The 27,703-nt window shown below is 38.3% G+C and overlaps 1 protein-coding gene and 1 pseudogene across 7 annotated transcripts in view; both read left to right on the forward strand.

The window, feature by feature from the left end:
- The window catches only part of INVS (inversin), a 234,741-nt gene that overhangs the window by 53,769 nt on the left and 153,269 nt on the right, over positions 1-27,703 (forward strand). Inside the window, exon 1 of one of the 7 annotated variants that reach the window (XM_037982804.2) lies at positions 2,055-3,980. The exons of the other annotated variants lie outside the window; for them this stretch is intronic. Coding sequence (XP_037838732.1) covers positions 3,897-3,980 — 84 coding nt within the window. The 5' untranslated portion in view covers positions 2,055-3,896. Of the gene's footprint in view, positions 1-2,054; positions 3,981-27,703 lie in introns of those variants that run through there. 7 annotated transcript variants of the gene reach the window in all.
- On the forward strand, positions 12,214-19,491 carry LOC140712971 (homeobox protein NANOG pseudogene; annotated as a pseudogene).

Raw genomic sequence — 27,703 nt, forward strand, 5'->3', positions numbered from 1 at the left:
GAGGTCCTTATTAGAAGCAGATACTGGCACCATGCATTTAGTAGAGCCTGCAGAACCATGAGCCAAATAAACCTGTTTTTTAAATAAATTGCCCAGCCTCAGGTATTCCTTTGTAAAAACACAAATGGGCTAAGATAATCTACAAAAAAATCAAGTATAAGGTAGAATGCATATGTACTAGAAAAGAATACAAACAAAATGGTATGGAAAGATAGAGGAAGGGAATATTCAATGAGGAGAAGTTTTAGGGAAGGTTTCATGAAGGAGAGATAATTTGAACTAGATATTGAAAAATCAGAATTAATTTTCCAAAACTTGGAGATAAATGGTATATTCTGCAGAGATAACCAAGTAAATGACATACTGACATACAGATAGTCGGCCCAGAGTGGCTCTACTAGCTACATTCTTTTATGTTAATAGGTTTTTTACTTTTTTCAGAGAAAATTATATCCAGCGTTTTTAATCTTTGGACTAGTAACACCAGATAGACACAAAGCTATTCCTGGAACATTATTATAGATAGGAATTCCATAAGAATTACCTCCTATTTGCTAGAACACACTAACACAAATACATAAAAAATACAGACTAAACTATAACAGAAGGCAGTTTTCTCTGGTATTCATAGCACCCCTCTTCTGGTAATATCTTCATCAGTAATATCTTCATCTAGAAAATATCTTCATCACTGAGGATGCCTCCTATTAAAATGTTATATCTGAGTTATACTAATAACTATGAAATTGCCCAGTGTCTCTGCTTGAGTAGTTGGAATTAATTTTTTTGCCTCATAACTCTGGAGCCTTCTCAGAAGTGTAGCTAAAGGTTTATTCATCAAAATCCCCTTCTAATGAATCGAAGCTAATGATTCTGCTGTTGTCAGAATGGATGTGCTAGGAGGATGTCATCACACTTGACCACAATGAACGTGCTACCATGGATCATCTCCCCAAACTATGTGTCCTCAGTATTGTGGGAGGAACCCACTTCATGATTTCTAACCAGGGTAGCCTCTGGAAGTACAAATGATTGCTGTAAAATTATGAACAGAGCAGCATCAGGCTTTGCTCTGATGTATCTTATGAAGCCTTTGCTACTTCCAAATGAAGATGGTCAAGAGAACCTTGAAACAATGCCCTTCTGGGAGCTCATTCAGCAAGCATATTCTGAGGGCATATTCTGTTCCACTCTCTATAAGCTGAGGGCATATTCTGTTCCACTCTCTATGCACGGAGGATTCTTGAGGTGAGAAAGATATTTTTCATTGATTTTAAAGATCTCGCCATTTAGCACAGTCAACCACTGAGGCAGGACTGCTAGATAACTATACAGGTTATGCATTGCACCATTTGTACACCTTTACAACCCTATGAGGTAGTCCTCAGGGTTCAAAAGGGATGCATCTGTATCTTGAATACAGAGTGATATATATAATAACAAGAAATCCTGGATGTCTAATTGACTGTCTTTCCAAACAGCATAGCAGATTACCTTTTTGGTCTCATCATTTATGTGCAGATTATGAAACACACACATTTATCAGTCAATAGAGTCCTTTCCTGCATTTATATTTTCTCCCCAGAACTCAGTTGTTCTACTTCACTTCGATAAGACTGACTTGCAAGTCTGAATTTACAGTTGTGCTCTCTTTCCTAAATTTAGTTCAGTTAGTTATCTCCCTCCATAATTTACATTTAAATATCCCACTGTAACCTAAAACATAGCTTCCTTTGTCAATTTCCCCATTGTTATGAAGAAAAGTATTATTCCTCAGTAATTTGGACTCAAAATATTACCCTAATCTTTAACTCCTTCTGACTTCCTCAGTCCCAAGACACATCAAATTCTATTGATCAAAATTAGCTGGGCATGGTGGCGGGCACCTGTAATCCCAGCTACTCAGGAGGCTGAGGCAGGAAAATCGCTTGAACCCTAAAGGCAGAGGTTGCAGTGAGCTGAGATCATGCCACTACACTCCAGCCTCGGTGACAGAGTGAGACTCTGTCTCAAAAAAAAAAAAAAAAAAAAAAAAAAAAAAAAAAAAAAAAGGTTCTGTTGATCTTGTTTGTCAATCATCCCATATTTATCCTTTTCTTCTCATTCCCTCTACTACCATTTAGTCTAGGCAGTTGTCTTCTTATGACAAAAATTTCATAAATTGGCTGGGCATGGTGGCTTATGCCTGTGAACCCAGCACTTTGGGAGGCTGAGTTGGGCGGATCACCTGCAATAGAGTTTGAGACCAGTCTGACCAACATGGTGAAACTATCTGTACCCAAAATACAAAAATTAGCTGTGTGTTGTGGCGGGCTCATGTAGTCCCAGCTACTCAGGAGACTGAGGCAAGATAATTGCTTAAACTCAGGAGACGGAGGTTGCATTAGCCAAGATTGCACCACTGCATTCCATCCCAGCCTGGGTAACAAGGTGAGACTCCCATTCCAAAAAAAAAAGAAAAAAAAAAAAAAAAACTCGTAAATTGAGTGTTGTACTCCAAAAGAATTTGAATATGATCTACTTTAATTTTGTCAGTCTGCCAGAAGTGAGCCTTATAATTCATTCCTTAGGAGAACTCACAAAAGGAAGGAAATTGAGGTGCTAGGAAATTGAGGAAATTTGGGTGTTAGGAAGGTTTTGAAGTTAGTTTACAAAGAACATAATTGGAGCTCCAGTGACTAAGACCATAATGCTGTTGAATGGCTGGGTGGATGGATGGATGGATGGATGGGTGGATGGACATCAATTTTCCAGACCTTAGGGCGCAAGGTTAGGATTGGTTTGCAGGAGCAAGACAGAAAACTGAATTACATTATCTGGTCAGGCTTCGCTTAGGTTGATTTGACTCTTGCTAATCTCACTAATGAGTTAGACTTAAATCTTGCCTTGATTAGAGTCAAGGTAAGCCCCAAAACTGAGGGAAGGAGAGCATAACCTACAGATAGAGAACTTCAACTGGCAAAATTGGAAGGTCACAAGGACCCCAGAAGATAATTAGTAATCCCATTCATTGTTTGTCAACTAAAAAAACTTCAAACTAAAACTTCCAGAGTAATAAACAGTTAGACTTCCTGCAAAGATCATCTCACACAGCAAATAGAGCCTGGAAGAAAAGGCTGGGAACTGACATGAAGCACCATGTAGGCCTCAAAAAGGAGCCGGAAATAATAGACTAAATGGTATAATAAGAAGTAATGGGCCGGTAGCACAATCAACTAGAGTTCAGAAATGCAGTCTGTGCTTTAACTGATTTCCTTTCCTGAAATATTTCATATTTGCTTGGGTGGCTCTATAGTCATTTGGGTCCATCATGGAAATTTATATCATTAATGCACATTTTCTGTTAATACAAATAACATAAAAGTGGCTTAGATGACAAGCACATCTGTTATTTTACACATCAAGCAGTCTTACATAACAAGAGGTAATATCCAGGGTTGGTTAACTCAGTGGCTCAATGATGTTAGCAAGGACCTGGGTTTTTATATCTTTATCCTCTGCTATAATCAGGATGTTGGCTTGTACTTTAGGCTAGCTTTCCTTGGAGTTAATTTCAAGGTGGCTGCCTAAATTTCAGGCATTGCATGTAGACCACAATATCGAGAAGCAGAAAAATTGAATGCCCATATCTTATTTACCTTTTGAACGTGGAAAATCTTCTCAGGAGCCCTGTGGCAGATGCTCTTTCCATTCCTTTGATTCACAGGCCTAATCCCATCCCTTGGCAAGGAAAATGAAAACTTCCCGATTGCTATGTCATTCAGAGTCACCTTGGTGGGCACCAGTAATCCCAGCTATTCAGGAGGCTGAGGCAGAGAATTGCTTGAACCTGGGAAGTGGAGGTTGCAGTGAGCCGAGATCATGCCACTGCACTTCAGCCTGGATGACAGAGCGAGATGCCGTCTCAAAACAAAAACAAAAACAAAAACAGAAAAACAAAGTCACCTTCTGAGTTTGGCAAGGACCCAGTCTTCTCTGAAGTACGTATTTACTTAAAAGGAGAACAACCAAAATCAGGGTTCTGTTGGCCTAGAAGCCTAGAAGAGGATGGGCATATATATTAGCCAGGCAATCCATGGTGTCAGCCACAATTTCTATTGGACACTTACAGAACCTTGTGAACCTAACTACTTTCAAAAGCAATGGCCATAGGCTGTAGGTCACCTTCATGGAATTCCATCTAGTGGCATTGCCTTTTAGCTCTAGGCTACAAGAAAACCAGCTCTACATACTCTTCTTGCCACTGGGGTGACCCTAACCTTTACCCTACCTTGATGTCCTTTGTTTTTTGGTTGTTTTTTTTTTTTTTCAGCGAATGTGGATATTTCCTCCCAAAGGCTCCCAAATGAGGAAATGGTCAAATCACTTAGCTGTTTCAGTAACAAACACAGGCACCACCTCACATGTTGTTACCCCACAAACTTAATTGAGAAGTGTAGTGATAAAAAGCAATGATCTAGTCTCTGAATTCAGAATTTAAAAAGCAATGATCTGAAAATTGAAAGAATTCATTTAATAACAGATATTTAGCACCTACTAATCATGAGGTACTGCTCTATATATGTGGGATATAGCAGTGAACAACAAAACAAAAATCCCTGACTTCAAGGATCTTACATTTTGTGGGTGGGAAACAAACCAATAAACAAGTGAATACATTTTTGAAGTATATATAGTATTATGTCAGATAGGGATACATGCTATGGAAAAAAAATAAGACAGGTGAGGGTGATAGGGAGTGTAGAGGTTTGCAAATGTAAATAGGGTGATCAGGGTAGACCTCACTTAAGAAAGTAATATTTAAGCAAATACTTAAAGATTATGAAGGAACAAACCTTTCTGGGAGAGAATATGCCAAGTGCAAGGTCCAGAAATGGGCACATGCTTTGTATTTACAAGAAACATTTAGCAAGGAGGCCACTGTGGCTCTAGTTGAGTAAGGACTGCAGGCCTGTATACTATTTAATGATTCTACTTTTACATTGCACAAGAGGGTAAAGTTATTGAAGTGTTTGGGCACGGAAAATATGATCTAGCTTATATTTTGAAAGATTCATTCTAACTGCTGTGTTGAGGATAGACTGTCAAAGGATGAAAGCAGAAGAGAGATTAATTAAGAAGCTGAGAGTTGATGTTGGCTTGGACCAGAGTGGTAGTGGCAGAGGTGGTAAGAAGTCCAATTTTATTTTTTTCCAATGTATATATTTTAATTGACAAAAATTGTATATATTTATGGTGTACAACATGATGTTTTGAAATATGTATACATTGTGAATTGGCTAAATTAATTACGAGGTAGTACATAACATCTTTACTACCTCATGTTTATACATGGTGTCAACACTTAAAATCTACTCTGTTAGCAATTTTCAAGCATATAATACATTATTATTAACTATAGTCACCGTGTTGTAGCCAATATTAAATATATCTTGAATTTTCTGCAAATTACAGATGGGAAAGAAAGAGTCAGTGACTTTGACACTAAGTTTTTTTTTAAGCCTCATTTTTTAAAATGTTTTCTTAAGGAGAACTGCAAACATATTCAAAAATAGAATAGTAAAATGACCCTCTATGTGTCATCACTCAGCTTCAGTAATTACCAGGTCATGCTAATCTTATTTCCTGTATTCCTTCATTAACTTCTCCCCTTCCCATGTTGAAGCAAATCTCAGATATTGCAGTGATATCATTATATCAATATGTATTTCTTTTTTTTTTTTATGCTTTAAGTTCTAGGTATATCAATATGTATTTCTAAGAGGAAATGACCTTTTAAAATAGAATCATGATAATACTTTTCAAAAAATGTAGCAAGAATCACTTAATATCATAGTATCATAAAGCGGCCCATTGATGTTCAAATTTCCATTGTCTCATAAATGTCATAAATGTTTTTGTTTATTTACACATGTTTGAAATGGATTCCAAATAAGGGCTATATATTGTGATTGGCTGGTATGTCAAGTCTTTTTTAATCTATAGATTCACTCTCCATCTCTCTTTGTTTCTTTTGGCTTTTTTTGTTTGTTTGTTTATAATTTTTTGGCTATTGTGGCTTAACCCCTGACCTAACTTGATGTCTTAGTCTAGACTGATTATCTCAGTAAGATGATTCTCCCTTCAGGTGGGATAAACCTATTCCTCAGACCTGTGTATTTCCTGTAAGTTAGCTGTTGGATCTAAAGACTTGATCTGATTATTGTTCATTTTTTTTTCTTTTTTCTTTTTTAAAATTTCTCATTTTTATGGGTATTTAGTAGGTATATATATTTATGGGGTACATGTAATGTTTCAATACAGACATACAATGTGTCATAGTCATATCAGGGTAAGTGGAGTATTCATCACCTCAAGCATTTATCATTTGTGTTAGAATTACAGTTCAATTTTTGGCAAACTGTTTTATTATTATGGTACATTCATTCTTAGGAGGGACATAATGTTTCATTGTGTCTATTTTTATGATGTTAACACTTAGTGATGCTCAGTGCCTAGAGCCCATTGTTCATTAGGAGTTGCAAAATGATGATATTCTAATTCTAACATCTATCCTACCGTTATTACCTGGAATAATTCATTAAAGAGAAACTTCCCCTTGTCTACTATTAGATTACTGAATGGTACAGTTCATATAGGAAAGGAAGGATGAATGCTTGATTCTCCCTCTTTATTTACCAATTTTTAAAATAATAAATTGGTTTCCTGGCATCCTCCTAGAATTATCAATTAATTTTTTCATTTTTAGCATCATTATGAACAAGGCCTAGAATTTTTTAGTATGATTTTAATATATTTGCTATATCAATCCATTGGAGTTATTATCCTTAATTAGTATTCAAATTACTCTATTTCTGGCCTGTGGGCGGCCCTTCAAGTAGACTTCTGGATCCATTTGACATGAGCCTAGTATTTGATAGCTCACTTGCTATCTGCTATGTCCAAATATTCCAGATTCATTTCTATATTTTTTGCTTCAGACCTGGAATCAGCTATTTCACCAATAGCTTTACTTTTAGTAGGAAAAAGTATTTGGAGAACACAATCTAGGATCTAGGGTGCTTACTACTACCAGGTTGGTGATTGTTTCTAGGCTTTTATAGTGGACAGAGCTTGGGGATTTTTTAAGCAATAAAAATATTATTTGATCACCTCCTATTCTAATTCTGGGCTAAAAGGAAACTTAACCTCTTCTTACATCTCTACTCCTTTTGCTCACCCAGTCAAGAATGATAGAATATCACATTGTCTAGATGAAAAACCTGAGACTCAAGAGCTTTAGTAATTTGTCATTAAGTGGCAGAACCAGGCTTCAAACACATATCTGTTTGACTCCAAAGTCTGTGCTTAAAGTCAAAGTCATCTTTAGAAAATTTGTGTTTCACCAGAGCTCCTTTGGGAAACCTAGGCAGGATGATTGGGTTGAACCCAGGAGTTCAATACCAGCCCTGGCAACATAGCAAGACCCCATCTCCACAAATAACAACAAAAACAAAACAAGACGAAAACTAGCCAGGCATGGTGGCACATGCTTGTAGTCCCAGCTACTCAGGAAGCTGAGGTGGAAGGATCACTTGAGCCTGGGAGGTCACGGCTGCTGGGAGCCATGCTCACACCACTGTACTCCAGCCTGGGCAACAGAGTAAGACCCTGTCTAAGAAAAAAGAAGCCACAGATCCCTTACTGCAAGGCATAGCATTTTAAACAGAACTGCCAGGTAGAGAATTCAATTCAACTAACACACGTTGAGCACCTATTAATATTTTTATACAAAGTCCTTTTCACCTGTATGATACTGGTGTCTATAAACAAATTTGATTTGTTGATTTATCTACAAATCTATATTTATCCAGAATGCAACCACTTTTCTCAACATTCCCTCTACCACCACTTTGGTCCTAGCCACCATCACGTTGGCTTAGATTATTATAGTAATCTTGCTTGGATAATTATAATAGTGTCCTAACTGGTCTCCTGGTTTCTGCTCTTGCCCCCTGCAGTCTGTGCCCAACATATCAACCAGAATTATCCTTTAAAACTTAAATCAAAGCGTGTCACTCCTCTGCTCCAGATCCTTTAAAGGATTTTACAGTCGAGCACAGTGGCTTACACCAGAACTTTGGGAAACCAAGGCAGTCAGATCACTTGAGGTTAGGAGTTCAAAACCAGCCTGGCCAACATGGCAAAACCCCATCTCTGCTAAAAATACAAAACTTAGCCAGGCATGGTGTTACGTGCCTGTAGTCCCAGCTACACCGGAGGCCGGGGTACAAGAATCATTTGAACCCAGGAGTCGGAGTTTGCAGTGAGCCAAGATCACGCCACTGCACTCCAGCCTGGGTGGTAGAGGGAGACTCTGTCTCAAAAAAAAAAAAAAAAAAAGATTTTCCATCTCAGAGTAAAAGACTAAGTATTTCCTGTGACCTATCAAGCCTTTTATTTCATGTTCTGAATTCTGTTGTTTGTATGACCTTATTTCTAATCTTTCCCGTATTTCCTCCACGTACACCACTCTGACCTCAGTGCTGTTCCTCTAGTAGGTGAGTCAAACTCTCACCACAGGTTTTTGCATTTGTTCTTCCCTCTCCTAGGAATGCCGTTCCAGTAGGAATCTCTGTGTTGAACTCCCTTGCTTTCATCAGTTTCTTATTCAAAAGTCACTGTCTCAGTGAACCCTTTTCTGGCAATCCTGTCTAATACCTGCCTCACCTCACACATTGTATTCTCCCTATTCTGCTTTATGTCTTTTCTTAGCAGTTAACACTATCTAAAATACTATATATTTTACTTATTTATCTTGCTTATTATCTTTTGCCCCACTAGAATATAAACTCCATGAAGTTAGGGATTTATTTTTGGTCTGTCTATTCACTAATTTATCCCCATTGCCTAGGACAAGTAGTTGGTGCTCAAAAAATATTTGTTGAATGAATGAGTGTACTTCTAAAGTTATAGCTTTATTAATTCTCCCAAGTGATCCAGGATTTCTTACATGAGGCATATATTGTGGGCAAAAACATATTATGAGATTCCAGTTGTCTAATATTAGAATATTTTTAAAGGAAGAATAGTCCTGTTTTGCTATCTTTCTTTTTCTCATACAATCCTTCTTCCCCACCCCAGCGACTCCTGCTTGTACTTCATAGAATACTTCCTCTCTTGGGACTAGATATTTCTTTCTCTTTTCTTTATTTTTTTTCTTCTGGCCAAATAGCCACAGATTGTCCATTTGGGCTGACTCTTGCTGGAAAGTGAGTCAGTGCAGCCTAGTGGAGAGCAGAGGCCGGAGCATTTGCATCTCCAGAATGTTTGTATTGACAAATGGCAGTCAGTTATTGACATTTTTGTCCCTTGGTGATACTTCAATTGGCTTATCTTTGCTGGTCAAATGCCTTAATTGTTCTGGCCTTTAATTCAGTCAAAGTTGGAGCTAGAGCAGAGGGGAAAGAGAAGGAGCCAGACTAACAGAACATCAAGCTTGAGCTTGGAGGCTGCTGGCAACGATCAGCCTGTCATAATGTTATGATTTGTTCATTTTTATACCATTTATTAGCCTTTACTTGTTGTGCCATTTGGCCTCCAGGGCAGATAAAGTGCTGTCTAATTTGGTAGGTTTGCTTCTGTCAGAGCAGCCTCGACAGGGAAGGTGTTAGCTGCAGTGACAAATAATCAATAGCTGTCGTTGTCATGAGGAACGTGAGCAGTTGGGCCTTTCATCTGGAGGATTAGAGGTCTAATTGGATTGAGAATAGGGAGGGTGGGCTGTTGGGTAACCCTGTCAGCCTTGTGAAGCTGTCAAATGTCGGCCTTATTCATGGTGAAGGGAATAAGGAACCTTGTGCTTTCAGAATTGAGGAGAAAGGAATGTGAAAGCCCTTTATACAAAGGAATAGATCCTAAAGTTGATTCAGCTAACATATGCTCCCTTTTAAACTTAATTAAATATCCCTTTAGATAATAAATCTATGGAACTTTAAATGATATTTTTAAGGTTGAATGTGTAATATACACACACATTCACACATACGCTATACAAATCCAGGTTGGTTCTTTTGTCTTTGGTCATGCCAGAAGATAAACCACTTGAATGAAGGTGAAAAATGAAACTTTATGAGAGAAATTGCATAAGTTGTCATCTCATTGTCAGAATTAACAAGTGATAAGTATTTTTAATACTATTAATAGAAAAAATAAGTGAGACATTAAATTAAAAGGATAGATGAGTTAATAATAAAGTATGGATATGTGACAGTTATTTTTCTCCCCTGCTCATTTAGAAGTGTGGTTTCTTATAAAACAAAATCTTTCATTTATTGCAACCTGAACTAATCCAAAAAATGAAGAATTATGCATTGGCTAAATTGCTTCTTCAACGGAATGCCTAATTTTTTCTTCCTTAGCAAGTGACAGGATTGCATTTAAGTGATACCAATGGTATCATATCCAGTTCAGTCCCAAAATGTTTTTTGTATATCCCTACGTACTTATGCTGTACTCCTTTATATTTATGCTATAATGCCATCATTTGGAGTATGAATGGAGAAGATATTTGAGAAAAATCAGTTAGCTTGTTCTCTAATCTATAGAGCTCTTAATACTACCTCTGCAAGGCCAAGTAAGTGACTTTAAATTCCACTAAATTTCATAGAAAATGAACAAATTTAATAATGATAAATGTTAAACACAATTTTATTTAAAAAGTTTATAAACTTGTTTTTGAATCCATTCTCTATGTACAAATTAAATTCAGTGCATTGCTGTTGTCCAAAAGCATGCATAATTTTTTTTAAATGTTTTTATAATATGGTAGGTACTAAGAGCATTTGTAAGCATCATCCCTACAGTATATCTTTATGAAAGCCTTGAATAAAGGTGGATTGACAGTAATGCCAAGAGTGTGTGAATAGGCATTTCTCACTTACAGATTATATACTTAGTCCATCTCTATAACCCCATGGTCCCTTTTCTATAGTCATTCAAAGCCCAGCTAACCAATTTGAAATAACTCCAAAAAATACTCCAAAAGAACTAGATGCATATACAAAAGACACTAGATGGATGAACCTGGTTATCTCATTGGGCCCTTCAAATCCTGAGGTCCATACTATTTATTACCATTACAAATATTTCATTAAGTTCTTCCTATATCAGTGCTGGCTTGAAAATTCTATGATTTTTTTTAAAATTTATTTATTATTATTATACTTTAAGTTGTAGGGTACATGTGCACAACGTGCAGGTTTGTTACATATGTATACTTGTGCCATGTTGGTGTGCTGCACCCATCAACTCGTCATTTACATCAGGTATAACTCCCAATGCAATCCCTCCCCCCTCCCCCCTCCCCATGATAGGCCCCGGTGTGTGATGTTCCCCTTCCCGAGTCCAAGTGATCTCATTGTTCAGTTCCCACCTATGAGTGAGAACATGCGGTGTTTGGTTTTCTGTTCTTGTGATAGTTTGCTAAGAATGATGGTTTCCAGCTACATCCATGTCCCTATAAAGGACAACAAACTCATCCTTTTTTATGCCTGCATAGTATTCCATGGTGTATATGTGCCACATTTTCTTAATCCAATCTGTCACTGATGGACATTTGGGTTGATTCCAAGTCTTTGCTATTGTGAATAGTGCTGCAATAAACATACGTGTGCATGTGTCTTTATAGCAGCATAATTTATAATCCTTTGGGTATATACCCAGTAATGGGATGGCTGGGTCATATGGTACATCTAGTTCTAGATCCTTGAGGAATCGCCATACTGTTTTCGAAAATTCTATGATTTTACTCACTTGTGTAATCCACAGTGAAGATCAGCAAAATTCTCAATACTAAGAATTTAGAATTATGGTTATCTAAAGTACTTGCTTTGCTTGATCTAAGCTAGAAGTATTTAAAATTTCAAACAATTATTCATGATTACAGAAATCTCTCAGATTTCATGCAGTTCTTCTAAAACTGTAGCTATGGAACTATAATTGTGAGTACATTTATACTTAAGCAGAATTACTCATAGGAAATGGTAAGGTCAGCCAAACACAGTGGCTCACATCTGTAATTCCAGCACTCTGGGAGACCAAGGCCAGAGGATCACTTGAGCCCAGGAGTTTGAGACTAGCCTGAGAAACATAGTGAGACCCTGTCTGTATAAATAAATAAATAAATAAATAAATAAATAAATAAAATTTAATTAACAGTCATGGTAGCTCACAGCTGTGGTCCCAGCTACTCGGGAAGCTGAGAGGAAGGATTGCTTGAGCCCAGGAGGTCGAGGCTGCAGTAAGCTGTCATCACACCACTGCCCTCCAGCTTGGGTGACAGAACAAGACTCTGTCTCAAAAAATAAAAATAAAAAAGGAAATGGTAAGATCAGATTTGATATCCTTGCAAAAGAAGTTCAAAGTTTAAATAGGTTTATTTAGTTTTGTGTTTGGGGTTTTGATCAGAATACGCTTTCTATGACCTATAAACAAAATTGTTGCTCTTGAGGTTAGATTAGAGTATTTTGTTGCTTTGAAACTCCTTATAATCCTTATTATTCACTCAACAAATATTTGTGCAAAAGCTACTGTGCTAAGTTATGGAAACACAACCATGACAGGGACTATCCTGCCCTCAAAGAAGCTAAATTGGTAATTAACATATAATATTTCTGTATTAAATGCTAGAAAAGGAGTAAGCTTAGGTATATCATGGGAAAAATGTAAGAGGGGCATTTAAGCCATCCTGGGGTGTTGTAGTCAAGAATGGCTTCCTTCAATAGATAGCAACTATGCTAAGTAGAGAGGAGAAAAGAGATGGGAAGCCCATTCTCTCCATTCTCTTGGAGTATTCTCAAGGTGGGAAAGAATATGTACAGTCACGTGCCACATAATGACATTTTGTTTAACTTCAGACCACATATACAATGGTGGTCCCATGAGCCATCACACCCAGCCTATTTTTTATCTTTCATAGCATGTTTTTACTGTACTTTTTCTATGTTTAGATATGTTTAGATTCATGAATACTTACCATTATGTTATATTTACCTAGAGTATTCAATACAGTAATATACTATACAGGTTTGTAGTCTAGGAGCAACAGGTTATACCATATAGCCTAGGTGTGTAATAAGTTGTAACATCTGGGTTTGTGTATACTATGATGTTCACACAATGACAAAATCACCTAATGACACATTTTGCAGAACATGTTCCCACTGTTAAGCAACATGTAACTATAGCTCAATATGTATGGATTATTGACTATGAGGTAGAAAATATGGAGAGATGATATTGGACAAGTAAAGTGGGATCAGACCATGAAGTGTCTGTCCTACATGGAGGACAATAAATAAATTTGAATATTTACTGAAGAGTTAGATTTAAAACTTGAATATTGATTAATTGGACTAAATGAAAGAGATTTGCAACTAACTCACCACTGCCCTTATGATGACCAAATTCATACACCTTTCCTACTTCCTCATACCTCTTGACAAAATTGGTACATTTTACCTTCTTTATAACTTTCTCCATGCATCTCTTTCTTTTCTCTGATGTATATCAGGTATAACATTAGCAAAAGCATTGGGCTGATAAAAATCAGAAGACCTAGAGTCATGATTTAGGCTCTGCTTCTTTCTAACAGAGTGATTTTAGGCAAGTATTAAGTTTAAACACTCCAGACTTCTGTTTCCTATTTTTTAAATTTGTGGCAATGCTTAGGTTCTTACAGGAGTTATCTAAATTAATAGATTTGAAAGGACTCTAAAACTTTTGATTATGTTAAAGAACACATAGTCTAAAGAGTCCTGACTTAGATCACAAAATGATAAGGCCCTTGAGCATGTAAAAAAAAAAAAAAATGTATTAAAACAGATTGATGTTAAAATTAAGAAATGTCAACCAAAACACTTAGGTAACAATTCTAGGAATAACGTTGGACCCTTACTTATGAATCTTAACCCCTTTTATCCCATAATTATTCATGAACAAATTTACCCCTGTTATTCTATGAGTTTCTAGAATACAGAATCCTATCAAATTTATCTTTGTATCTTCCTACAATGCCTTGCACAAAATAGGTACTAAATAAATATCTTCAAGGAATGAAACAATGAATTCTTGTAGTGTCAGAATTTGTTCTGGATACAGTTTAATATCTAACAGCCTTGGATCATTTTGTTTTCTATTTTTCAGTTTTGCAGAGATGTTTAAAAAGACCACTAGTTCTCTAAAATCTTTTATTGTTCCAACTTTGGAATCTATTAATGAGATATAGCATTTAACTCAGTGAGAAAAGACAGAAGCTTGGTACTGGTCTCATCTATTTGGACAAGGAAAGCTCTAAGAGAAGCTGGTTACAGAGGTTCAGCAGGAGGGGACATTGAGCTGCATAAATATTACAGTTTATCTGTAATCAAGGGCAGCTATTGTTAGCACAAGATTTAAAAACAAGTAGATAGAGAGTCAGATAATACTTGTGAATCCACTACAGGTAGGCAGTGGGCAACTTGAAATTCTGTCCAAGAGTAGGAGGGTTCCAATCACCAGCCAGAATAGAGCTTAAGATTGAGTGGCTGTTCCACCCAGTGAGTCAAATTATTAGTTCAATAGAGTGAATTGGCTGCTTGGGGGAAAATATGAAAGCCCAGTGATGATCACTAGATTTGAAATCACTAGATACCAAGTCCCAGGTTATAATAGTTGAATGAGTGGCTCAAGATATATGCTTTCTTAGTGGTCAGTGCAGGGCTACCATTGTCTTAGATTAACTTAGAAGGATAAGGATGATTGAGATGGCCTAAGTACTTCTCACATCATTGAGATTGATAGAGCAGTACTCAACCATCTAGAAAGCCTTTCGAAGTAGCAATGGCTTTTGAAAATGGCATAGTAGCTCCTATTGGATCAGCCCTCCAGTAGATAACATTTATAAATTCTGAACAAAATATAAAAGCAACTATCTGGAGGAATTGAAGAGTGACCAAGGAGGCAGAAATTGTAGTGTAATCAGCCCTTGGAAGACTGTGAGAGTAACACTGGGTGAGTTTCCACTTTTATAACAGGGCCTACTCAGTTCTTCAAAGAGAATGAAGACTGAAAAGAAATCTGCATTCTTACTTTTTGAAGAATCAAAGGACAGCATTTGGGGCAATGGCTGTAAGTCAGAAGAGATGTTTCAGGCTGGGCGCAGTTGCTCACGCCTGTAATCCCAGCACTTTGGGAGGCCAAGGCAGGTGGACCAGTTGAGGTACGGAGTTCAAGACTGGCTTGGCCAACATGGTGAAACTCCATCTCTACTAAAAATACAAAAAATTACCCGGGTGTGGTGGTGCATGCCTGTAGTCCCAGCTACTCAGGAGGCTGAGACAGGAGAATCACTTGAACCCAGGAGGCAGAGGTTGCAGTGAGCCACGATTGTGCCATTGCACTCCAGCCCGGGTGACAGAGTGAGACTTCGTCTCAAAAAAAAGAAAAAAGAAAAAAAGAAAAAAGGAAGAGATGTTCCAGAACAGAGAAAATCATATAAAGGAAGGCCTAACCTCTACATATAAACTGCCAAAATCTCTGACTAACCCCTAACCTAAACATAGATGGGGAAAACTTCAGGCAACCAAACTAAGGCTAAAATAGTTCATCAGCGATTTAGCTGCTGCCTGCCTATGCAGGCAAAACATAATTTGGAGTTTGGGTTCAGCCAAGATATCTGCCTGCTAAAACAAAAATTGAATAGTCTTCAGCATAACATAACAGAATCCAGAATCTCTACAACACATCATTTTCAATGTTTAAGATTTTCTCAACTATTGCTAGACATGAGGACAAACAGTAAACTGTGTTCCATACTCAAGAGAAAAAGTAACAATGGAGAACAACCATCATTGTTGTTCCAGATTTTTATGAGCAGACAAGGAATTTAAAGCAAGTCTTTTAACTCTGCTTAATGATGCAAAGAAAAATATGTTCATAATGAATAAACAGATAGGATGTTTTGCAGAAAAATAGAAACTCTATAAAAAGAACTAAATGGAAGTTCTAGAACTGAAAAATACAGTATCTAAAGATTCACTAGAAGGGCTTATCAGCAGATTGGAGATAAAGAAGAGTCAGTGAACTTGAAGATAGATCAATAAAAATTAAGCAATCTTAAAAAAAAAAGAAGAAGCAAATATACTAAGAAAAAAATGAGTCTTACTGATTTGTAGGACAATATTGAAAGACCAAACTGTTTGTAATTACAAAGATAGGAGAGAGAAATGGGGCAGAACAATAATTAAGAAAATGATGGCCAAAAATTGCCCAAACTTGGTGAAAGACATACGTTTAAATATTCAAGAAACGTAATGAACTCCAATAAGATAAATACAAAGAAAATCTTGGCCCAGCGTGGTGGCTCATGCCTGTAATCCTGCACTTTGGGAGGCCACGGCGGGCAGACCACCTGATGTCTGGAGTTGGAGATCAGCCTGGCTAACATGGTGTAACCCCGTCTCTACTAAAAATACAAAAGTAACTGGGCATGGTGGTGTGCACCTGTAATCCCAGCTATGCAGGAGGCTCAGGCAGGAGAATCGCTTGAACCCAGGAGGCAGAGGTTGCAGTGAGCCAGAATCGCACCACTGCACTCTGGCCTGGGTGACAGAGTGAGACGCTATCTTCAAAAAAAAGAAAATCTCACCTGAAAATACTATAATCAAATTGCTGAAAACCAAAGATGAAGAGAAACTTAAAAGCAGCCAAAGGGCTGAACTGAGCTGGTTGCCTTCTGTTACTGTGGGGGAACTCACTTCATCCTAACTTCTTCATACTTTCACTTCTGGAGGTCATATTCCTCTGACATCTTCCAGGAAAAAAAGTCTTAAAGCATTAGCCTTTTTTACAGTCCAGCTCTTAAGTTTTTTCCTTCCCTTTTTCAATAATAACATGAGTGTGCATCCAGCTTGTCCCCAAAGCCTGCCTTGCTCTGAAGCATCCAACTGTAAAGACTCTTCACCAATGTCTGTGGTTTGTGGGCCTGAAACAAACTATCCGTCCTTGCATATATCTTCTGCTGAGATGCCTCACACAGAGTCTGGACAGCCCTAATTCTTTCACTAGTCCCAAAGGCAGACAACTCACTTCTACAGAGAAGAGCACTGCAAAAAAGGAAGACAAAGTCCTGGTCAAGAAACAGATGACCAGAGCTGTGTTCTCTTCCACCCAGCTATGTGTACTCAGTGATAGATTTCAGAGACAGAAATACCTCAGTCTCCAGCAGATGCAAGAACTTTACAACATCCTGAATCTTAGCTACAAATAGGTTAAGACTTGGTTCCAGAACCAGAGAATAAAATATAAGAGGTGGCAGAAAAACAACTGCCCAAAGAGTGGTGTGACTCCAAAGGCCTGAGCACCTACCTACCCCAGCCTCTATTCTTCCTGCCCCCAAGGATGCTTGGCGAGCACATCTGGGAACTTTCAATGCGGAGCAACTAAACCTGGAGCAATTCAGCCTGGAGCAGCAGACCTGGAACAGCCAGTCCTAGAGCAGCCATTCCTGGAACACTCAGACCTGGTGCACCCAATCCTGGAACATTCAGGCCTGAAACAATCGCTTCTATAGCTATGGAGAGGAATCTCTGCAAGTCCTGCATGCAGTTCCAGCAAAATTCTTCTCTCAGTTACTTGGAGACTGCCTTGGAAACTGCTGAGGAAAGCTACAGTGGAATACAGGAGACCACTAGGTATTTTAGTACTCCACAAACCATGAATTTATTCCTAACCTATTCCAAGAACATGCAGCCTGAAGATATGTAAAGATGAGTGAAATTGATATTACTCAATTTCAGTCTGGGCACTGGCTGAATCATTCCTCTCCCCTCCTGCCTCCCTCATAGGATTTTTCTTGTTTGGAAACCACGTGTTCTGCCTTCATATCTTTGTTTCCTTTATGCCTATCAAGTCGATGTTGTGGAGGGTGGGGTATGATTGGAGCCAAATCAGAGAGGTTTCTTTTTTTCCTATGGGATCATTCTGGAGAAAAAAGGTTTTAATAACCTTGGCTGCTAAGGACAACGTGATAGAAGCTGTCTCTGGCTATAGATAAGTAGATATAATACTAGTTTGAACATCTTTAGGATTTAGAACCTAGCCTCAAGAATAGGAAGTAAAAGTACAAATTGGTGTGGTGAAGGTATATTCCTATTTTCTGTGATTGGGAGGCTTTACTTATTTTTATATTTATTTATTTAATTAATTTATTTATTTAGAGATGGAGTCTCACACTGCCGCCCGGGCTATAGTGCAGTGGCATAATCTCGGGTCACTGCAACCTCCGCCTCCCAGGTTGACGTGATTCTCCTGCCTCAGCCTCCCAAGTAGCTGGGATTACAGGCGCACACCACCACACACCCAGCTATTTTGCTGTATTTTCAGTAGAGACTGGGTTTCACTATGTTGGCCAGACTGGTCTTAAACTCCTGACCTTGAGATCCACCCGCCTCCGCCTCCCAAGGTGCTTGGATTACAGGCCTGAGCCACCATGCCTGGACTTACTTATTGTTAAAAACCCAATTATTAAGGTAAAGGATTAAGCTGTAACATACTTCATTAATTTCGTCAGCCCCTCTGGCTCTGTGTTTTACTATAGCCCCTAATTGGTTGATTATGCTAATATTTATAGACAGTGGTCTTCTATTTGCTGCATCATAGTGACATCAGTACTAGTTTGCTTGGTTTAAGTAGAAATGAATAAAACAACCATACCACCTTTAAAAAAAAAAAAAAAGTAGCCAAAGAAAAAGACATGATGATCCCCTAACCAAGGGAAGCTGCGAGGGACTGTGCTGTGAGGGACTGTGCCGTAAGGGACTGTGCCATGAGGGACTGTGCCATGAGGAATAGTGCATTCTGGTCCAGATACTATGCTTTTCCCACAATCTTTGCAACCCACAGACCAGGAGATTCCCTTGGGTGCCTACACCACCAGGGCCCTGGGTTTCAAGCAAAAAAAATGAGTGGCCATTTAGGCAGACACCAACCAAGCTAGCTGTGGGAGTTTTTTTTTTTTTCATACTCCAGTGGTGCCTGGAATGTCAACGAGAGAGAACTGTTCACTCCCCTGGAAAGGAGGCTGAAGCCAGGGGCCAAGTGGTCTAGCTCAGCGGATCCCACTCCCATGGAGCCCAGCAAGCTAAGATCCACTGACTCGAAATTCTTGCAGCCAGCACAGCAGTCTGAAGTCGAACTGGGAAACTCTAGCTTGCTGGAGGGAGGGACGTCCCCCATTACTGAGGCTTCAGTAGGCAGTTTTCCCCTCACAATGTAAACAGCTACCAGGAAGTTTGAACTGGGCAAAGCTCACCACAATGCAGCAAAGCTGCTGTAGCCAGACTGCCTCTCTAGATTCCTCCTCTCTGGGCAGGGCATCTCTGAAAGAAAGTCAGAAGCCCCAGTCAGGGGCTTATAGATAAAATTCCCATCTGCCTCGGACAGAGCACCTGGGGGAAGGGGCAGCAGTGGATGCAGCTTCAGCATACTTAAATGTTGCTGCCTGCTGGCTCTGAAGAGAGCAGCAGATCTCCCAGCAGAGCACTCGAGCTCTGCTAAGGGAAAGACTGCCTCTTCAAGTGGGTCCCTGATTCCCTTGCCTCCTGACTGGGAGACACCTCCCAGCAGGGGCCAACAGACACCTCATACAGGACAGCTCTGGCTGGCATCTGGCAAGTGCCCCTCTGGAATGAAGCTTCCAGAGGAAGGAACAGGCAGCAACCTTTGCTGTTCTGCAGCCTCTGCTGATGATACCCAGGCAAGCAGGGTCTGGAGTAGACCTCCATCAAACTCCAGCAGACCTATAGAATAGGGGCCTGACTGTTAGAAGGAAAACTAACAAAAATAAAAGAATAACATCAACATCAACAAAAAGGCTGTCCACACAGAAACCCCATCCAAAGGTCACCAACATAGACCAAAGGTAGATAAATCCACGAAGATGAGGAAAAACCAGAGCAAAAAGGCTGAAAATTCCAAAAACCAGAACACCTCTTCTTCTGCAAAGGATCACAACTCCTCACCAGCAAGGGAACAAAACTGGACAGAGAATAAGTTTGATGAATTGACAGAAGTAGGGTTAGGGTTAGAAAGTGGGCAATAACAAACTCCTCTGAGCTTGTTCTGTAAAGGAGCATGTTCTAACCCAATGCAAGAAAGCTAAGAACCTTGGGAAAAGGTTAGAGGAATTGCTAACTAGAATAACCAGTTTAGAGAAGAACATAAATAACCTGATGGAGCTGAAAAACACAGAGGAGAATTTCGTGAAGCATACAGAAGTATCAATAGCTGAATCGATCAAGTGGAAAAAATATCAGAGATTGAAGATCAACTTAATGAAATAAAGTGTGAAGACAAGATTAGAGGAAAAAAAAGAATGAAAAGGAATGAACGAAGACTCCAAGAAATATCGGACTATATGAAAAGACCAAATCTATGTTTGATTGGTGTACCTGAAAGTGACGGAGAGAATGGAACCAAGCTGGAAAACACACTTGAAGATATTATCCAGGAGAACTTCCCCAACCTGGCAAGAGACCAACATTCAAATTCAGGAAATACTGAGAACACCACTACGATACTCCTCAAGAAGAGCAACTCCAAGACACATAATCAGATTCACCAAAGTGAAATGAAGGGAAAAATGTTAAGTGCACTAATAAAGAAGAAAAGAGAGAATTAAATAGACACAATAAAAAATGGTATAGGGGATATTACCACTGACCCCACAGAAATACAAACTACCATCAGAGAATACTATAAACACTTCCACGCAAATAAACTAGAAAATCTAGAAGAAATGGATAAATTCCTGGACACATACACCCTCCCAAGACTAAACCAGGAAGAAGTTGAATCCCTGAATAGACCAATAACAAGTTCTGAAATTGAGGCAGTAATTAATAGCCTAGCAACCTCCAAAAGCCCAGGACCAGACAGATTCATAGCCGAATCCTACCATAGGTACAAAAAGGAGCTGGTACCATTCCTTCTGAAACTATTCCAAACAACAGAAAAAGAGGGACTCCTCCCTAACTCATTTTATGAGGCCAGCATCATCCTAACACCAAAACCTGGCAGAGACACAACAAAAAAAGAAAATTTCAGGCCAATATCCCTGATGAACATCGATGCAAAAATCCTCAATAGAATACTGGCAAACCGAATCCAGCAGCACATCAAAAAGCTTATGCACCATGATCAAGTGAGCTTCACCCCTGAGATGTAAGGCTGGTTCAACATACACAAATCAATAAATGTAACCCATCACATAAACAGAACCAATGAGAAAAAACACATGATTATCTCAGTAGATGCAGAAAAGGCCTTCAATAAAATTCAGCACCCTTCATACTAAAAACTCTCAAACTAGGTATTGATGGAATGTATCTCAAAATAATAAGAGCTATTTATGACAAACCCACAGCCAATATCATATTGAATGGGTGAAAGCTGGAAGCATTCCCTTTGAAAACTGGCACATGACAAAGATGCCCTCTCTCACCACTCCTGTTCAACATAGTATTGGAAGTTCTGGCCAGGGCAATCAGGCAAAAGAAAGAAATAAAGGGTATTCAAATAGGAAGAGAGGAAGCCAAATTGTTTCTGTTTGCAGATGACATGATTGTATATTTAGAAAATCCCGTCATCTCAACCCAAAATCTCCTTAAGCTGATAAGAAGCTTCAGCAAAGTCTCAGGATGCAAAATCAATGTGCAAAACTCCCAAGCATTCCTATACACCAGTAATAGACAAAACAGAGAGCCAAATCATGAGTGAACTCCCATTCACAATTGCTACAAAGAGAATAAAATACCTAGGAATACAACTAACAAGGGATGTGAAAGACCTCTTCAAGGAGAACTCAAACCACTGCTCAAGGAAATAAGAGATGACACAAACAAATAGAAAAACATTCCATGGTCATAGATAGGAAGAATCAATATGATGAAAATGGCCATACTGCCCAAAGCAATTTATAGATTCAATGCTATCCCCATCCAGCTACCATTGACTTTCTTCACAGAATTTGAAAAAACCACTTTAAATTTCATATGAAACCAAAAAAGAGCCCATATAACCAAGACAATCCTAAGCCAAAAGAACAAAGCTGGAGACATCATGCTACCTGACTTCAAACTATACTGCAAGGCTACAGTAACCAAAACAGCATGATACTGGTACCAAAACAGAGAGATAGACCAATAGAACAGAACAGAGGCCTCAGAAATAACCCAACACATCTACAACCATCTAATCTTTCACAAACCTGACAGAAATAAGCAATGGGGATAGGATTCCCTATTTAGTAAATGGTGTTGGGAAAACTGGCTAGCCATATGCAGAAAACTGAAATTGGACCCCTTCCTTATACCTTACACAAAAATTAACTCAAGATGGATTAAATACTTAAACGTAAGACCTAAAACCATAAAAACGCTAGAAGAAAACCTAGACAATACCATTCAGGACAGAGGCATGGGCAAAGACTTCATGACTAAAACACCAAAAGCAATGGCAACAAAAGCCAAAATTGACAAGTGGGATCTAATTAAACTAAAGAGCTTCTGCACAGCAAAGGAAACTACCAGCAGAGTGAACAAGCAACCTACAGAATGGGAGAAAATGTTTGCAATCTATCCATCTGACAAGGCGCTAATATCCAGAATGTACAAGGAACTTAAACTTACAAGAAAAAAACAACCCCATCAAAAAGTGAACAAAGTATATAAACAGACACTTCTCAAAAAACAGACACTGTCTTCAAAAGAAGACATTTATGCGGCCAACAAACACATGAAACAAAGCTCATCATCACTGGTCATTAGAGAAATGCAAATCAAAACCACAATGAGATACCATCTCACTCCAGTTAGAATGGCGATCATTAAAAAGTCAGGAAACAACAGGTGCTGGAGAGGATGTGGAGAAATGGGAACACTTTTACACTGTTGGTGGAGTGTAAATTAGTTCAACCATTGTGAAGACAGTGTGGCGATTCCTCAAGGATCTAGAACCAGAAATACCATTTGACCCAGTAATCCCATTACTGGGCATATGCCCAAAGGATTATAAATCACTCTACGATAAAGACACATGCACACATATGTTTATTGCAGCACTATTCACAATAGCAAAGACTTGGAACCAACCCAAATGCCCATCAATGATAGACTGGATAAAGAAAATGTTGCACATATACACCATGGAATACTATGCAGCCATAAAAAATGATGAGTTCATATCCTTTCCAGGGACATGGATGAAACTGGAAACCATCATTCTCAGCAAACTAACACAGGAACAGAAAACCAAACACCGCATGTTCTCACTCATAAGTGGGAGTTGAACAGGGAGAACACATGGACAAAGGGAGGGGAACATCACACACCAGGGCCTGTCAGGGGTTGGGGGCTAGGGAAGGCATAGCATTAGGAGAAATACCTAATGTAGATGACAGGTTGATGGGTGCACCAAACCACCATGGCACATGTATACCTGTGTAACCAACCTGCATGTTCTACACGTGTATCTCAAAACTTTAATAAAAAAAGAAAAAGAAAAAAAGTGATCCAATATAGTAAAGCATGAATACGGGTGACAGCATACTTTTCAGTAACAATAGGCACAAGCAGACAGTAAAATAATCGCTTTAAAATGCTGAAAGGAAAAACTGTCAATCTAGAATTCTGTATCTGGTCGAACTATCTTTCCATAATAAAACTGAAATAAGGACAAACAAAACTAAGAGAATTTATCCCAAACAAACCTATATTACAAGAAATAATGGTCGGGCGCAGTGGCTTACACCTGTAATCCCAGCACTTTGGGAGGCTGAGGAGGGCAGATAACCTGAGCTTAGCAGTTCGAGACTGCCCTGGGAAACATGGTGAAACTTCGTCTCTACTAAAATACAAAACATTAGCTGGGTATGGTGATGCGCCTGTAGTCCCAGCTACTCGGGAGGCTGAGGCATGAGAATTGCTTGAGTCCAGGAGGCAGAGGTTGCAGTGAGCCGAGATCGCACCACTGCACTCCAGCCTGGGCAACAGAGTGAAACTCTGTCTCAGAAATAAAAAAAAAAAAAAAAAAAGTGCACCAGAAAAGATAAATAGGTAGCTAAAGATAAACAATTAGTTTTTCTTACTTTAAAATTAATATTAATTATAAAACTGTATTGTGGTATGGTAAATGTAGGTATAATACATATATGATATCTACAGCATAAAGTATGGGGTGGGGATTATACGACTATACAATTGCAAGGGTCTTGCATTTTGTATAAAGTGATACAACATTAACTCTAAATTGACTTTGTAAAGTTATGCATATGAACTGTAATACTTGGAGGAAATACTGAAATAATAATGCAATGAAGTGTTGCTTATTTTTAATTCAAGAGAAAAAAGTTTAAAGGAATTCGTAAAAATTGCTTGGGTTTCACTTCCCAAGATTCTAACTCAATTGGTCTGAGGTAGAAACCAGACAGTAATACTTTTTAAAAGCTCCTCACCTGATTCTAATATGTTTAAAACGCCAGTGTGGGGAATGTTTCTAACAGTGCTAAATCAAAGTTATTGGATGTAGTTGTATAAGAGAGAAGAGTCCTTGCGTTAACAGAGAGTATGTGTTGCTGGAAGAACCATGCAGATCACCAGAGCAGTTTTACCCCATTGAAAAGCATTAGTTCCTGTGTATCCGCAGACCACTTGCTTCCTGTTGATGACATAAAGTCTTCACCATTTTGTAAAAAAAGGAAGACAAGATCATTGTAGTATTTAACATATATAGATTTGTGTAGTATTTAACATATATAGGTTTGTGTATGTCTGTGCACCTATAGTCTGTATGTAATAAGTCTGTCTTCCTGTTACTGCAGTTCTTGAAAATAGTTGGGTGGCCTTTTGCTACATAGGAAAGACATATTTAGAATAATATGACTTCATATATAGGCTACATGGTGTACAAAAAAATGCATGTGGGGGAAAGTAAGGGGAGCACTCAAAGATCTTCCAGAGCATCTCAAACAGAGATTCAATAAGAGGCCTATTTAAGAGGTCATTGGAAGGGAGATGCCATAATTCTTAAAGACATGCAGAAAAAAACAGTGATTTTAAGTATTTGCCACAAATGGAAAATGATCGGAGTAGATACTCAAGTTACAATTAATTTGTGATCACTTGCTATAAAGCTGCTTTTTACCTGGGTGATTCTGTGTAATGCATGCCATAGATTTATCGATTGTCAATTATTAATGATTTTCCTCAGGCACAAAAGATGTAAATAGATATTGGTGAAAAGCTACCAGCTGTCCTTTCAGGAAGGACAGTCCTTTATTTCTTTTTTGAGGGCTTACACTTTTTTATGAAATAATATTCGTAATAGATTTACTTTCTAAAATAAACTTAGATTGCAAAAATGTAAACTTTATACTGTCATCTTTATATTCATTCCAATAATATTTTTAATGATTATTATTATTGAGTTAAAATGTGCATACAAGAATGTACAGAAAAATATACAATAGATACGTATAATAAATGTACCCACTCACATCACCACCACCACAATCAGGACGTAAAACATTTTGGCAACACCAGAAAGTTCCTATTTTCCCCACTTTCAGCCAGTCTCCACCTCCATGGTTAACCACCGTTATGATTTTTAACACAAAAGATTAGTTTTGCCTGTTCTTGAACTTTTTATAAATAGAATTTTTTTTGCTGTCCACAAGAGACACACTTTATTTTGTATATGCATAGAAATATATATATATTCATTTTAATAGTTTTTATAGTGCAAATAGTTTTTGGTTACGTGGATGAATTGTGTAGTGCTGAAGTCTAAGATTTTAGCGCACTCGTCACCTGAATAGTGTATGTTGTACCCAATATGTAGCTTTTTATTCCTCTGCCCACTCTCACCCTTCTCCTTTCTGAGTCCCCAAAGTACATTATACCCCTCTGTATGCCTTTGCATAACCATAGCTTACCTTCCATTTATAAGTGAGAACATGTGGTATTTGATGTTCCATTCCTGAGTTGCTTCACTTAGAATAATGGCCTCCAGCTCCATCCAAGTTGCTACAGGGACATTATTTCCTCCTTTTTATGGCTGAGTAGTATTCCATTGTATATATGTACCACATTTTCTTTATCACTCATCAGTTGATGGGCACTTAGGTTGATTGCACATCTATGCAATTGTGAATTGTGCTGCAATATACGTATGCACGTGGATGTCTTTTTAATGACTTACGTTCATTTGGGCAAATACCCAGTAGTGGAATTGCTGGATCAAATGGATCAAATGGTAGATCTACTTTTCGTGCCTTGAGAAATTTTCACATTGTTTTCCATACGGGTTGTACTAATTTTTTTTTTTTTTTTTTTTTTTTGAGATGCAGTTTTGCTCTCTCGTCCAGGCTGGAGTGCAGTAGTGCAATCTTGGCTCACTGCATCCTCCGCCTCCTGGGTTTTAAGCAATTCTCTGCCTCAGCCTCCTGAGTAGCTGGGATTATAGGCACCCATCACCATGCCCGGCTAATTTTTTTTTTTTTTTTTTTTTTTGTAAAGACAGGGTTTCACCAACTTGACCAGGCTGATCTTGAACTCATGACCTCATGATCCACCCACCTTGGCCTCCCAAAGTGCTGAGATTACAGGTGTGAACCACCGCACCCGGCCAGGTTGTACTAACTTACATTCCCACAGCAGCGTATAAAGTGTTCCCCTTTCACCCCATTCATGCCAACATCTATTGTTTTTTGACTGTTTAATAATGGCTGTTCTGGCTGGGCTATGGTGATACTATCTCATTGTGGTTTTAATTTACATTTCCTGATGATTAGTGATGTTTAGCATTTTTTTCAGATGTTGGCCATTTGTATATCTTTTTTCAAAAATATCTATTCATGTCATTTGCCTACTTTTTAATGGGATTATTTGGGTTTTTTTCTTCCTGATTTGAGTTTCTCGTAGATTCTGGTTATTAGTTCTTTGTCAGATGCATAGTTTGGAAATATTTTCTTCCATTTTGTGGGTTGTCTGTTTACTCTGATAATTATTTCTTCCACTGCACAGAATCTTTTTAGTTTTATTAGGTCTCATTTATTTTTGTTTTTGTTAAATTTGCTTTGGGGTCTAAATCATAAATTTTTGCCTAGACCATTGTCCGAAAGAGTTTTTCCTAGGTTTTCTTCTATAATTTTTATGGTTTCAGGTCTTAGATTTCAGGCATTCATCCATCTTGAGTTGATTTTTGTATATGGTGAGAAATAGGGATCCAGTTTCTTTTCTCTACACGTGCATATCCATTTTTCCCAGCATTTTATTGAATAGGGTGTTTTTTCCCCAATTTATGTTTTGGTATGCTTTGTCAAAGATCAGTTGTAAGTATTTGACTTTATTTCTGGGTTCTCTGTTCTGTTCCATTGGTCTATACATCTACTTTTATACCAGTACCATGCTGTATTAATTACTATAGCCTTGTAGTATAATTTGAAGTCAGGTAATTGTGATGCCTCCAGATTTGTTCTTTTTGCTGAGGGTTACTTTGGCTGTCCAGGCTCTTTTTTGGTTCCATATGAATTTCAGGATTGTTTCTTATTCTGTGAAAAATGATGTTTGTATTTTTATTGGAATTACATTGAATCTGTAGATTGCTTTGGGCAGTATGGTCGTTTTTA

This window comes from Chlorocebus sabaeus, chromosome 12, assembly GCF_047675955.1.
Source record: "Chlorocebus sabaeus isolate Y175 chromosome 12, mChlSab1.0.hap1, whole genome shotgun sequence".
NCBI classification, from domain to species: domain Eukaryota; kingdom Metazoa; phylum Chordata; class Mammalia; order Primates; family Cercopithecidae; genus Chlorocebus; species Chlorocebus sabaeus.